We start from the raw sequence: 14,797 nt of genomic DNA on the forward strand, positions 1-14,797 counted from the left end.
TGAAAAATTCCCCGAATTTATTAAACGAAAATTACATTGAGGGGAACAAATGGAAGGGAAAGCAGTTGGTTAAAAAAAGAATTTATAAGGAAACGTATACGATTAGATCGAAAGTCTGGGCCATTTTAAAAGTACTATATTTATTATCTGTCTGACGTATCATTTGAACAGACATTTCGTGTGTCATTTATATACAAATGTGTACACTCTGTACATTCTGTCCTAAATGATAACGGGCAATACGTAATCTGTACAGAAGCGAGAATTGTTTGATTACTAATAATAAGTTAGGTTAGGTTCCTGACAGCTTTACAACGTATCTGCTTACAATGCTTACGGTTAACACGCATGTTGTTCACACTTTTCCTTCCATTTTTAGTTTCACTACTACTCTTTCTTTTCCCTCGCACGATCGTTTAACATTTAATTGACTAATTTAATCATTTACCTGGTTGCTAGATGATTGACGCACGCTGGTCTTGAAATTTCAATTGTTCACGAAATCTTGTATGTATTCCTGTCTCATTCAAACGATCGAACGAATAGCATACAACGAAAAGAAACGAATCAATTGCCAATAAAATACGTGCGTACACGATCGCATTTTCTGAAAATGTCAAATATGTTATCGTACAAAGCAAAATTCCCCATAACGCGATTCTAGGGAAGTTTACAGAAACTTTACAGAAAATTGGCAAACAAACGTTCTCACTCACTCATCGAGACGAATTTATATATATGTACGTTACAAACGTGACGATCGATCATTCTGATCGATAACTATCGACGATTCGAATCGGATATATTCGAAATGGAACACGTTATCGACTCATAAATGCATTCTTTCGATTCTTTTTTTCCGATCGAGTGCGGGTATAACATGCTCGATGCTCGATTATTAGTGGAAACACCGTGGAAAAATAGTTTGCCTATCGTAGTATCATAACCGTACGCTTAGATATTCGAATCGCGAAATCTATACCGCGTGTAAAAAAGGGTTAGGCTACGTTCGACTTGAATATCGTCGTTCATTAGGCGCGAGTGACATATTTTAATTACAAATCTACTTACTCGTTGGCCGAGGTAACTTCCCGTAATCATCTCGTAATATGTTGCGTCTCCCTTTAACGGGTTTTCTAACCACTTCACTTTGATTTTTATTGAACTGTGTAAACACTATGTGATCACTTTGAAGTTGTTCGATTAAAACTATAGTAATATGCATGCCAGTATCGTAGATGTTATATCGCCATTACGAAATGTGTCTCGGTCTCGATATGTTTGCATTCTGTGTGGCACGATTTTCTTCGCGAAAAAAACATCGTACTTACTCGACAAATACGAGTTTCGAATCACAAATTATATGTAGTCCGCAACGTGTCCTTCGCTTGCTGCTTCCAATGGTGCAATGCAATGAAGGAGAATGCAGTGGAAAGGATCGGAAGTATAGTAAGTTTTTTGCCTCAATTAACATTAATATACCACAAATATACGATATGACGAGAGACGTATGCCCTCGAAAAACATAATGAATACATTTCGCTAATGTGTTTTGGTTTCAACGCGATATAGTATTATTTACGACGAAAGGAACGTATGAATATAGCAACAGTGAAGATCGTGTAACGTTAACGAGAATTTGCGATCAACACAACGCGATCACTAAACAGCGTTCTTTTATCGAACATCGATTGATTGATCCGATTTAAGCGATAACAGAAAACAATTTTAAACTCGTATCGTATTATTAACAATAATAGAGCGTGGACCGTTTTCTCGCTTACAAAAATCTTTGGTCCGTGATCCAATCGATACAATATACGGAAGATAACTCCTCCCGAATTAAAAGTAAACCCTAGAATGGTATTGTAGCTCCGATCTCCAGATCCATCGACCTTTCGGTCATATCGATCGATCTGACGACACAACGGAGAGCGCTAAGAGACGATCGCGAGCCATCCAATGAACTCTGGGTGCCCACGGTCCTCCTCGATGGTCGAACGAACCTTCTGCTAGTTCTGTTAGGCCAGGTTCGATAGAAGGGCTCCTGACTGTAGTGTTTCAAGGCACTCCAGATGACCGAGGATCTTCGTGGCGGTAAATGGGAATGCGATGGGCAACCGCAGTGTTGCCACGCTAGGGTCGGTGTTTTGCAACGGAAAATGGGAGCTCTGAAGGCCTCAGGGGGTCTCAGGATCGGGAGATCGTTCAGTTTTAAAGCCAGCCTGGCTGACGATACTTTCGAAACCGGAACACCATCCATTGACTGCATCTCGTCGCGTCCAGTCGACTGTAGGATCGCAACATCACCGCGCAATGTCCTCGTATTTGTCTCTATAGACTCCGAAACGGAGGTATCGTTTAGATCTATTCCGCCGATTTCACCGATATTGCCCAGACGAGTCTCTGGTTCTTTTATTTTGCCGATTTCCACCGATCTCGGAAACGGAACGTCGTTTTGCTTTCCCGTACTAAGAGATCTCGGTGTTTCGGCAGTTCGTAGGACATCCTGCGTAGTCTTGTCCAGGGATAAATTAGAGTCGTCCGAAATTGCACGGTCTAATTGACCAGGCCGATCGATCGCGCCGGTATACGTGGATCAGGAGGACGAATTCGCCTCTATCGTTGAACTTGTCGAAGCATCGTCGTCCAAGGAGCTCTGCGTAGCTACAGTGACTTTGTTACCATCGTTCCGACTAGGCAACTGAAGATCAGCGACTGTTTGACGGGGATGGCGTCTCTTGTACGGCTCCCAATCCCCAGGACCCCGGCGTCAGTGCGTTGCGATCACGTCCGGTGCGCTCTTTGTGCTTTCTATACTGAAAGGTCGCCTCTGATCTACTTCTATCACCGCCTCTGCTCTGTACCTAGCGTCAGATGTCGTTTGTTGCGAACACTTGGGCGTGCCGGAGTGTTGGGTGCTCGATGTATTACTAGATCCGTGTCCAGATCCATAGACAGAACTGCCGTATCTCTCTCCGGAACCAGTCGTTCCTTGCCTCAATAATTTCGGCGATTGGCGATAGACACTGTTTTCTCTGCTTGGCTTCGGGCTTTGAAACCTTTGATACGACGGGTAATCCGGATGTTCCGGGTAAGAAGAGCCTTGGTGCAGAGGTAACGGATAACTAGATTCGTGAGTTGACCAGCCGGGAGGAGCTGGGATTGGGTTGTGTTTTGGACAAATACCCATACTGCCGTCCCGACCTCTTGATGCTGGACTACAACCAGAGCATTGAGAGCCTGGCTGTTGAGAACTGTGCTCGGAAGACTGTTGCATACTGTGCTGAGAAGACTGACCACTTTGGCGCGACTGTGTCGGACTTTGATGATGGTGGAGGTGATGATGACGGTGATGATGAAGATGATTGGTCCCGTTTTGAGAGCCCGGTCCACGAACACCGAATGTCGTGAAACCCACGGGTATTATACTGTCCGAGATTCGAGGCTCGAAAAGGCTTTCTCGTGTTTGACAAGAATTGTCGCGCATTTCTGGTTCCTCGTTGTTTTCCTGTAGACGTTCCTGTGTTGCATTACTAACATTGTTACTTTGATGGATGTCATTCATGTCCCTCGTATTGTAAGCCATCTCCAATACGAGATCTTTCGTATAGTCCTGTGGTATTAGCGTAGTGGGCTGTAAAAGTTCTTTGCTAGGAATCACTTCCAGGCTCGGCGAGTCGCTTCCTCGGTCCCTGATGTCTGTTCTGGAAGACGAGATTGGACAGGGTGTTGTCTTTCGTCCGAGTTCGTCTAATCGATTTTCTCTGGATTGTCTAATGTGTTCCTGGACAAGACAAACGAATTCTTCCAATTAGTCGGTTAAATATCGCAGCGTAAGTTTCTAGTGACCACTCCTTGTTAATGGTATTTGTACTATTGAAATAGAGCAATCTTATTTAAATATTTTTGTCTTAGTTGCAAAATAACCATTATTTATTCGATCAATAACAGGGGATTAACATATGTATATTATGATACGCTATATTTCAATTGACAATACGAAACATTATCCATTTGATACCTTTCAATATCACATTCTCACACAATGTTGTTAATATTATTCTAGGTTTCAATTTCAAGAAGCTTTGTAAATGACACATCAGTTGTTAGCTTTGAATGAATATTATAGCGTGATACCGTATGCCACTTTTGATTCGCGGGATTAATATTACAAGAGATGGCCATTGATTTTAATTATTCAATGGTTTTTCATCCATTTTTTTTTGTTTTTTTTTTAATAAAATGAAGAGTCACTGTCTCGGTAACTCATATGTTGGATTAATATTACAAATAACGTACTTTCCATGATAGTGAAACGACCGATCAATAGTATCGGTTTACCACGAATATAAGCAATGCAGGTATCTTCCGTATAACACGGTACTCTTACAACGCAGATTCGATCTAACGTAGTTCGAGAATTGGCGAATCCTCCGTACAATACCGTATTCGAACAACATCGTTTCGCTCTATCACGGTTCGAGAATTGGGGAAATCTCAAACTGAAACTTAAAATATTAAAAAGTTGGAATATTTGTAAATTTGAACGTTTAAAAATTTGAATATCTGGTGATTTTAATATTAAAAATTTTTAATATATGAAAATTGTAATATTTGAAAATTTGGATGTATGTATTTAGTTTACTCGGTGAAATAAATGAAAAGATCGGCTGCAAAATATTCGATAATTATAATTATGCAGAGTTGTATCACTAATGACTATAGTTTTACGGAACCTTGACAATTATCCATAAACAATTACCGTATTTTCACGTTGATCGTTCGTTCAGAATTAGTTCTCATTTTCTCATTAATGTGTTGTTCCCCTGCATTTATAATTCGGCCTTTCAAACGCCAGTTTTCCATTCTTCGTGAATGGATGAAACGAACCGTGGACTCATTTCGTATTGTGCCGCATCAATCTTTTCCGAGTTGCGTGAATGTTAGACACGTGTGATCGTACGTGACAAGTTCAGGTCGTGAACCGAATCGAAATCCTGCTGTGTTCGAAATGTAATTGAAATTCTAGGAACGTGTAACAAGGCGAATCGTGTATAATGCACAAAGAACCTCCAGTCTTTCGTGATTTGTCGATACGTACATCTTGTATTGTCCACGATATTGTATGCGGCCTTTAAAATATAATGCATCTTCGAAGATTGGCAAACGTGTCACGTGCTTTGGATAAAAATAACAATTTTAAGTATAATCGGTTGTCGAAGCTAACGCTGAGAGGATTTTGACATAGAACACGAACAGCCTGAATATGTATCATGATCGTGATCGAAATATAAATAGCAAGAAATTCAAACGTACAAGCGTTAAGATCGTGCTGGAAGAATTCCATGCCAAACTGCTTTATATCAGTGAAGATATTTATATCCTTAATTATTTTCTAACAGATTGGCATGGTTACAGAGATGTACGATAAAAAGAATGTCACTTACCCGAATGATTCGATGATCCCGGACCAGTTTCCTCACGCAGTTGAAAACGAAGGCGAAACTCATGCCAAACATAATCAGCGAGAAAACGATGAGGATTATAACGATGTGCTGGGAGTCGATCAATCGAGATTTCTTCTTCTGTAAAGCAAAAATAAGGTAGGGAAGTTCTTGATAGATCGTAAACAATTTGGAACCCACGACGCTTCAAGTAATGCGAATTAGTTTACATTGAATAATTTGAAACTTACTTACATTAGGAAGTTATGGTTGACATTAATGGTTATGATTTCCAACAAAAATATTGAATTTCACCAGAAGCATATCATGAACTATATTCTTCATATGATATAATAATAATTGATTTCGAGAAGATTTCATAAAAAATATTGTTAACAAGAAACTAAGTATCGTATCTGATTAATTATCTGTTCGAGTATACAGATATTTCATAGATCATGCATGCGCATTTTGTCGGTTGATTACTAAATACATACACATTGAGAATAGTTACCGTAATGCAATGCGGGATATTACTTGTAACATGATAAACCGAGTTTTGTCCTTTTCTTACCGTTTCTATATCTTGTTTCTCGCGTTTGCCATCAGTAAAGTCACGCTATTAGGTAGTCAAAATGTCGAATGACGTGACACGTCTTCTCGTACGTGTACAAATGAAAATTCGAGAATAATATTCTTTCATCGCGGGCTCGTGAAAATAAAGGTCCTATATCGCTGTACAGCGCCAAACACTACGATTTTCATTTTCTTCTCGTTTTCGCCTTATCTCTATCGCTGTATCTGTGTGTCATGCGAAGTTATAAATGGTGGGAATTTAGCCGATACGGCGAACATATTTCGCCAGAGGCTTAATTTTGAAATCCTCTCGTTTGGCCAAGGACTTCTACGAACGCGTATAAAAATGACCACTACGGTTTTACGATTACTAGGGTAGAATCGGTGTTCAAGTGGTATAATAGAGGATGAAATGTGCCTGATACGTATAAAAATAGCTTAGATTAGAATTAACGCAGTTCTGTTATTTTCGAGTTGAAAGGATGGTGTGATGATCTTGTTTTCGTTGGTAATGCGTCCTGATTTTTTTCACGTCCAAGTGGATCGCTAAAGCGCGAGCATACGTGGCCGAGATAAGAATAATAAGAACAACGCTCATAATGATCACATTTTGTGAAAAGCCGGCGCCATTAACAAAATAGACGGAGTTATCGTGCTCCTGTTTTTCACGGAGATGCCTGTGAAGCATTTCTGAATGTCTACCGAATGAGATTTCTGAGCATTAGATCCTCTAACATTCCTCGGAGAAAGCTGGAACCAATGTTAGTGCAACCAAGTGGAGGGGGAGAGAAGAAGAGATGGCCAAGGGAGAACGAGAAATTCTAGTTGAGGGGTTGAAAATGCCTCTTTCTGCTTCCGTAAGCCCGAGAGGTTTATTGTTATGCTTATATGGCCGAGTACACTCCAACGGACGGTTTACGTGTTTGCAAAAGTCTGTGCAAAAATACATTTCGAACGGCTACTGCATTCGCGACGAGAGATACTTTTGATGCTTTCCTCCTCTATCGAACAGGGATTTATCCCGGCCTGCAAGCGAAACTCCAATATTTTCGATCGTATTGATATTTATTCGGCTTTACGATACTGGACGTCATATCGAGTATAATGAAGACTTTTTTGTAGGCAACGTTTTTTGCCATTCACACTGTTTTCTTCTTCTACTCTTGTTTTCTTCAATAGTCAAAATAACGATATTAAGATCATTGATTTATTGAAATTTTTATTTTCTCCCCATCGTGATTATTTCGCTTTAACTCAGACTCTTCGCTTGTCTCGAAACTTTTCTTCGCTTTAAGATGGTTTTGCTGTTTACTCGGATCTTTTTCATTTCTAATTATTCAAGCGGTACTCGCTTTACCGAATTTCCAAGTAAACGTCATCTTTCTCTGCGTTCACATGGTGGAAAGTATTTGCCTTCTGCAAAAAAGATGTTGTTTGCAAACTTGATCTTCTATATCATTATCGGATAATCTTATAAAATCTAAAAGTCTTCCGCTGTGACACACGCGAGATTATTTCTATCAATTACGTAATTAATACTCGGCGACGTACAAGCGCATCCTCGTTGACAAAGGATCTTGCCGATCGCAACTTTATCCTACTGAATTTTTCTTGATGACAACTAAGAATCCTCGCGGAGTTATGCACAGGTTCATCTATTCCTTGACCCGGATCACTGTGGAGTCAGATTCACACCTTGCCGCGTTGAAATTAATGATAGTCCGGTGAGGATCCGCTTTTTTCGCTCGAGGAAAGAAATAATTAGTCGCGAGGTAAAAAACACTGAAGAACTTCTCATTAGCGAGGAAGTAACGAATATATGTTAAGGATTCTGTTATGTTCTCGATTACCGTGTTATGTTATCGCAAGGCTAGGGTTGGCATTACGGGAAGGAATAATAATTAAAGAACATTCTTGCGGCGGTAATTATTGTAGAATATCTTGACACCCGGTGTCGCTGTGAAATCGATATCTTTAGAAGAAGAGCGACGATGGATATAAATGAAAGCGCGATCTGGTCGATCGAGGAACAATCAAATACGACTTATTTCATTTGAATCGTACGATTGAATTACGAAGATTGATACTTGAATGGAAGTTAATCGAGATTCCAATATCTATCGTCGAGCTATTCTTCTTAGCTCGGGACGATGATACATAATTTCATTGTTGTTCGAAACTTTTAGGTTTATGTAATCGTATGCATAGTTTAATAACGTTCAAGGAAACATTGCATCGGACGTTTCGACAGTTTCCCTATGGTATCTCTTTTTTTTCATAGAGTCTGCTTCCCATTAGTATTTACCAGCAAGCGCTAAACGAAGTAAGTGGTGTAGGGATGCACTTTCCATTAGAGGGAAATAAAATTGGATAGGATGGTTACCATCGTGTATTCGCCACGATTTCGTTGTGCATTCTATTCGTGCCGTCAATTTCGTGGCTGTTTTCCCATGCGAACGGGTCTACTATCGCGTCGTACAATCTCGCTGTGCTTTATTGCAGTCATGAGACACGACTAGGTATAGTAAAAGGGACAGATAGTAGAAGGCCTCGGGACAGAAATAAGGGAAGTAGCGAACAACAATCTCAGTGGTTCAAACTAGTTCGCAAACGTCGGTAATAATAATTTTATCGATTCTGTACTTGAGTCGGACACTAGACTCTTTAAATAATTTGCCGGTAATTACGGAATTACGGACGTTCCCTTTCGTACCTTCCTAAAGGTCCGAGTTTAATTTTTTACATTTATCGTGCTCCTTCGTGTCATGTCCAAGCGCAATTTCGATATCCTTTTATACGGGTCTGAAAAATATTATAGCTAGCCATCTGTCTCCGAGTTTCTGCTGTTTGAGTAATCCCAGTAAAAAATACCTCGGTCGTTCGTGTAATTCTCTGTATACCGTCAGAAAACATTAAACAAACTGCTCGAAAGAGAAACGGAGTTGGGATCATTTTTTACATTGCTCCGTCACGGTCTGGCTTGCTGTCAGGTGGCCGGAATACGAAGCCGAAGGAACATTGGAAAGGACACAGCCGTAATGTCGATTTCATACGACAGCCCAGATGAATTCATGTAGAACGTACACGCTGGAAACTTGATAGAGTTATCGATACGGTATAGAGAGGTTCTTGCGCGATACGATACACCGCATTCAGTGATCCGAGAATTCAATGTGCTTTCTCCTATTGTGGCAATCTTGCCAGCACGGAATGAGAAATAGTAGAACAAGCGGTGTGGTTATTCGATAGCTGGTTGTTGCCAGTGTTTTGAAAATCGTTAAATGCGTTTGGGCGATGGTGGTAGTGAACGAGTAAGAGAAAAGGTACGTCAAAAACGGCCGTTGCATTAAAAACATTTGCATCGCGGATGCGAGCCACATACCATCTAAAAAATGGGTAGCAGAATGGAGGCAGTATGTTTCACAGGTCTGGGAGAGCGAGAGTTGTTTATATCGTGGCTTTTCGCGCTCGTCAAGTTTCCGGGAAAATAGAAATGGATTCCCGGGACGTTGTTCGTGCGCTACAGTGAAACAGGAGGAAAAGCTTTGTGTGCACCGCGTTCCCAATAAATCGCACGAGTACAAAGGAATCCAAGAACGACCATCTTTCAATGGGATAACCTTTTTAGCGTGGCTCGCCGCCCAGGGACAAGAAGTTCACGACCTTACGGATGAATATTACGGAACAAGTGACCTCAAAAGGAGTCACGTTTTTGCGGTTTAAGTGGGAGCTTCCTTTTTGCCTTACCTGTCGGAGAACCTGTCGGATCGGGACTCTATTTGCGGCTACTCCTTTTAATCTTAACTTTTCACTTGGAGGAAAAGAAGGGTTTCGTTTAAGGGGATAGTCCAACTACTCTGTTTTTCCGATTTGATCTTAACGAGCTACTCGATCGACGATTGTGTTTCTTCTACTATCCTAAGAAGACATAAAATCCGAGGTTTATTGGATGAACGTTGTTCGTTGGAAGCGATCGTTCCCGTTTCTTATGGAAATACGAATTGGAACGTTAATCAGATTATCGGACAGCAACGATCGGGAGGCGTCATGATTCATGAGACGATGTGCTAGCACACTCGAAACAAGGACGAATCGATGTCTCTTACGTACCGATTAAGGGTGCACTCGTAGCACATCGATCCTAGTTTGCCGAATAACGTCAAACAGAGACGCTCACGTAGAAACAAGCATGCGATCGAATGATAGCATATCGCTGCCATTATTTGCTGTTAGATTAATATCCATCGATTCATCGATGGCATCGTGGCATCGTTTCAAAGGTAGCATGTTCGGCTAATTTGTCAAAAGTGCATACAATTTCCGCCCCGAAATCGCAAGCGTTCTCCCTTGGAAAAGACCAACGATACGCAGCATTGCAGCATAGTGAAATTACGGCCTCAGTAGTGGACGCGAGTCGAAGGTCAGGAAAACGAAACGACTGTCTCAGCTTGGCAAATGCAGCTTTGAATAAATTAATTAACCGGCGAGAATCCGGACAGAGAGGCGGGAAATGGAAAGACGAAAGGATATTAAGTCTTTGTCGGAGTCGTATATACCGGATTCCCGGAGTTTATTACACTGCTCCGGCTAGCTTAATCGATAGTTCCCGAAATACTAATCAACACGTGGAAATTTCCATAACTCTGTTCGGTTTAATTGCCTACGATTCCTTGTTGTTTTTTTTATGTTAATCAGGAAATGGCCAACGTTTCGCTGCATTTTATAGGCTTTTAACGGGGATACGATGGCCTTACTTTCTAGCGTGTGCGAGGTATTGACGTACGTACTCGATATGTGTGAGGCAGGGTCTTTAAACAGAAGTACTGAACTTTCGTCGAATAATGTAATCAACCTCCTGGAACAAACGGAAGCAGAGCAAAAGGGAGAAAAGCGATTATGTCTAGACAACGTGCCATTCTTGCAGCACAGTATATCATACATCTACAGTGAACCGGATAATGTGGCTATCCTTACAACGATCATCTCCAAATCTCTTTAAACCGTATTACATTGCTTATAGATTATGATAATTATCCGTTTGTTTTAATAGCGCTTTATATTGTACGTAAGGCCGAAGAATTTTCCTCGTGACAGCACTCGAGTACTGCGAGCTCTCGCTGAAGTAGTCTGGCTTACAGTGACACAATAGGAATGCTTCCGAATGGGTCTGCTAGTCACAACAGTTATAATGACGAAGAGATCTTATTAAAGTCCCATTTTACCGTCTTTTCGCTATGGTTCCCTAAAGTTGCTCGAGATCTTTGAAGTTCCCTATTTTACGTTGACATACATAAAACAAAACTGCAGTCAACTTTTCCACGATACTTGTTCGCTAGCTGATAACGCGGAAAGCGTTCACTGTGCTTGCATAAACGATGCCGTTTTGAGAAGACAAAGAGTACCAGGAGGTGAGACAGAAAGGATAACTCAGAACAAGGAATACGAAGTAGAAATGATCCAGATTTGGCTATCAGGAAATATTTAAGGGCTTCAGAAGGATTAGCATAGAAATTGTCCTCCCGAATATAAATTTCGCTCACTCACGTTGCAAGATTGATCTTCTTCGTCCCATCGGAAACGACAATTGATTCTCCCGTTGCACTGCAATTCAGCGGCGATGCATGTTGCATCCTCGCAATAAAACTCATTATCGAGGCAAGCTGCAACAAATTAACGAGAACATAACGTTGTTATATATTCTGATTAGATTTAAACTTCTCATAGAACAGTCGCGTTAAATGTAAAATTAGAAAGGTAATTGCTTGATTTTACTACTAACTCTTCCGCGATATTAAAGCAGCACGAACACGAGAGTGGCTTTGTTAAATAGGGAAAAGAAAAATGCGAAGGAAAATAGAATCAAATTTTTAAGTATCAATGTCGACGACTTGTTAATCTATTGTTCTTATAATCTCGCGTTTGTACTGCGAACGAAGAGCCGTACAAGAAAATTTTCATTTGAAATCTTATCGTACGAGAGATAGGGGAATAAGTGAATTTTGCTCGAGTCCGCGGGCAAGTCGCTCGTAAGATATTAGTTCTGCAAGGGTGGCAGGTGTAGAGAGGCTGAGATTCTTCTCGTGCCGAGATAGAACGGGAAATTTCGTACGTGTATCTGCACCGCAGCGGCTTACTCCATTTGCCATTCAGCCAAGTCTACCACCATTAATTTAGAAGTGGGATCCGTTCGCGAGCGATTATTCTCTGTGATATGAACTGGTTAAGACGATTATATATTTTCGATATATATATATATATATTATATATATATTATATATTATATATATATATATTATATATATATTATCGATATCGCTGTAATCGCCAGTTCTGGGTGTTCGATTGGGCCCGAAATCGAACCAGTTCATCGCTTAAAAAAAAGGAGGCTTCCGGCACGCGATCGTTTTCTTTTGACTGTGAAATATCGTATGAGTAATAGAAGCAAAGGCATTGTCTCCATGATTCCACTTTTTCCGTGTTGCGAACGAGGATATCCATCGTTCTATGGAATTTTAGCAATATTTTAGCGAAAATTTAATATTTTGTTCTCCGTAGCAAAATAATTATTCGAAGCATGCAGCAAGAGGAATACGTCTGATCAATTGGAAGGAGTAGGTCGATCGTAAGACACGCGTAGGATGGTCATCCTGGAGTTTTAGTTGGTAGGAGTCCGACACTACTCTGCTGTTACGCGATTACTGCAGCAGCGGAGTGTCCATGAGGTTTTCTCCACGTACAAAAAAAAGAAAAAAAAAAGACGAACGTAAGAAACGTTCCATCGTTCTTATCGACTTCGTCAGAATCAAATCGCGACTTCGGTCGAGTAAGATCGATATTCGCGTCTCCCAATTTGCTACTTTCTACTGTGCATTATCGATATTTCGTTTACTATTAACGATTCCTCTTCCGTAATCAGCGTGTTACGTAAACTATCGGTAACAAGTCACTTCGGTTAATGGAATGTCCGCATTGTTAATGTCTACCAATTTATGATCGTTGACAAACAGAGAAATTATAACCTTTCATTTTATAGATGATTAGTCGAGCAATCATCTAATTGCTCTTTCGTTTCTTCCCAGTATTTTTCATTGTTCGTATGTTCGTCATAAAACGCAGGCGAGGCGACGTTAATTCATAGATTTTCATTAGACCAGTATCTGTCCATTTCCGAGTACGAATGCATTCCCGGCGTTAAATTTAATGAAACTTAACACCGAATTGCTTGCGTGCCGTGAACAAAGATCTTCGCGATATTCGCACGGCATTCGTTATAATAGAAATTAAACTTCCTAGTTCTTGACGATCCGTGAGACACCAGTTACTAACGTGTGTTCTATTATCATACAACAAGTTGTTATAAAATGTAATTGGGTTATCTCCTTTCGTGTCTTAACAGATCGTTCGCGACATTTGATAAGTTTCTGTAATTTCCTGGTATTCGTGACACGCTATTTAATTAATAATCTTATCAAGCGAATAAATATTTATACACCTTATCGAAATAAACAGTTTTCATATGCTGTGCATAAAGCTTGAAAGCTTTACTCGTTGTCGTTCATTACATTTTAACGGAATGATAACTACGTTATACACATATAAACATGCCCAGCTACATGTTAATTAACATTATTGGCTAATATCCTGCCCCGTAATGTCATGATTTGTTTGTAAAGTAAAATTTTCGTTAGCTATTCGATACGAACATTTAATAAGAGCGCGATGGTATTTTGTCAGGTAGAATACGCAATTCCTCTAACGAATCTCAAACGGCAATTGTATTCGGTGAAGTAATATCGTGAATGATATTACGCGGAGATAAAAGCTGTCGCAGACAACGGTGAACAATTAATCGAGGATGTTTGTGAACTCACGTTTGTCTCCCGGATCTCTGTCTCTGAGCGCTGTCATGACGGCCTCGAAGCTGCTGTTCAGTGCTTTAGGCTCCGCGTAAAACCTGACAAAGGCGGTATTGGCCCCGATGAGGACGGTGTCGGCGATGCTGCCGCAGAAATTCTTCTCTCTGGAGGACATGTCAGTGCGTTCTTTGAATATGTCCACGAAGTTGGCGTCGCACTCGTTTGGTCGTTGCAGTTTGAAGGGATCCGAGAATACCAGCTGAATCTGAAAGTTGTACGTGTTCCTGTGATAAAGCTCAGTGAAGGGTCCTTTCCTTTTCCCTCTATCTCTGTTCTGATGACGAACGAGAAAACCCCAAAAATTTTCACCAATTACTCAGTATATCTTATGAGGCAAAGCGGGCATCGCAATTACCGGAATTTTCGTGCCAGACGTGATTTCGTTTGACCAAAAAGAATGGGCGTCCAAATAGTGATGAAACAGAGATCAAAGGTAGACTGATAGGAAAGGGACAAGTCATCAAATATTTTGGACGATTCAATTCAAAATATACGGTGCATCGCACGTTTGCCTTTTTGTTGTTGCGTACTTTTTTTCTCTTTTTAATGAACTAGTTTAAAGGATTATCGAGGCATTATCGATAGAGGGAAATTCGTGAAATATTAGCGAAATGGTGTTGACGTAAATTGACGAAATTGATGAAATTACCTTCCATCCTTCATTGACGGTGATGTTCCACATGCAATCCAAGGGGATGCCTTCCTTCTCAGCGACAATCTTCTTGTCCTGCACGTCATCGCTGCTAATAATTGCCTGCACGCCGTTCACGTATTTGACACACGGCTCCGGTTCTGGTGGCACTCCCGCTGTGAATCACACCTATTACAGTATTACGCTTTCCCCAGGCTCGTCGTCAG

General features: G+C 40.7%; 1 protein-coding gene across 5 annotated transcripts in view; it reads right to left on the reverse strand.

Moving 5' to 3' along the window:
* Positions 1 to 378: 378 nt before the first annotated feature.
* The window catches only part of LOC100748642, a 78,633-nt gene continuing 64,214 nt past the window's right edge, over positions 379 to 14,797 (reverse strand). For 4 of the 5 annotated variants that reach the window (XM_024366877.1, XM_024366876.2, XM_003488604.4 and 1 more), the window contains 5 exons: positions 14,589 to 14,746; positions 13,895 to 14,144; positions 11,568 to 11,683; positions 5,451 to 5,588; positions 2,774 to 3,787 (listed from right to left, as the gene is read on the reverse strand). In XM_024366877.1, coding sequence (XP_024222645.1) covers positions 2,774 to 3,787; positions 5,451 to 5,588; positions 11,568 to 11,683; positions 13,895 to 14,144; positions 14,589 to 14,746 — 1,676 coding nt within the window. Of the gene's footprint in view, positions 3,788 to 5,450; positions 5,589 to 11,567; positions 11,684 to 13,894; positions 14,145 to 14,588; positions 14,747 to 14,797 lie in introns of all 5 variants that reach the window. The other variant, XM_024366875.2, reaches the window with a different exon arrangement.

The sequence above is a fragment of the Bombus impatiens genome, unplaced genomic scaffold, assembly GCF_000188095.3.
Source record: "Bombus impatiens unplaced genomic scaffold, BIMP_2.2 scf_0248, whole genome shotgun sequence".
Classification (NCBI taxonomy): Eukaryota; Metazoa; Arthropoda; class Insecta; order Hymenoptera; family Apidae; genus Bombus; species Bombus impatiens.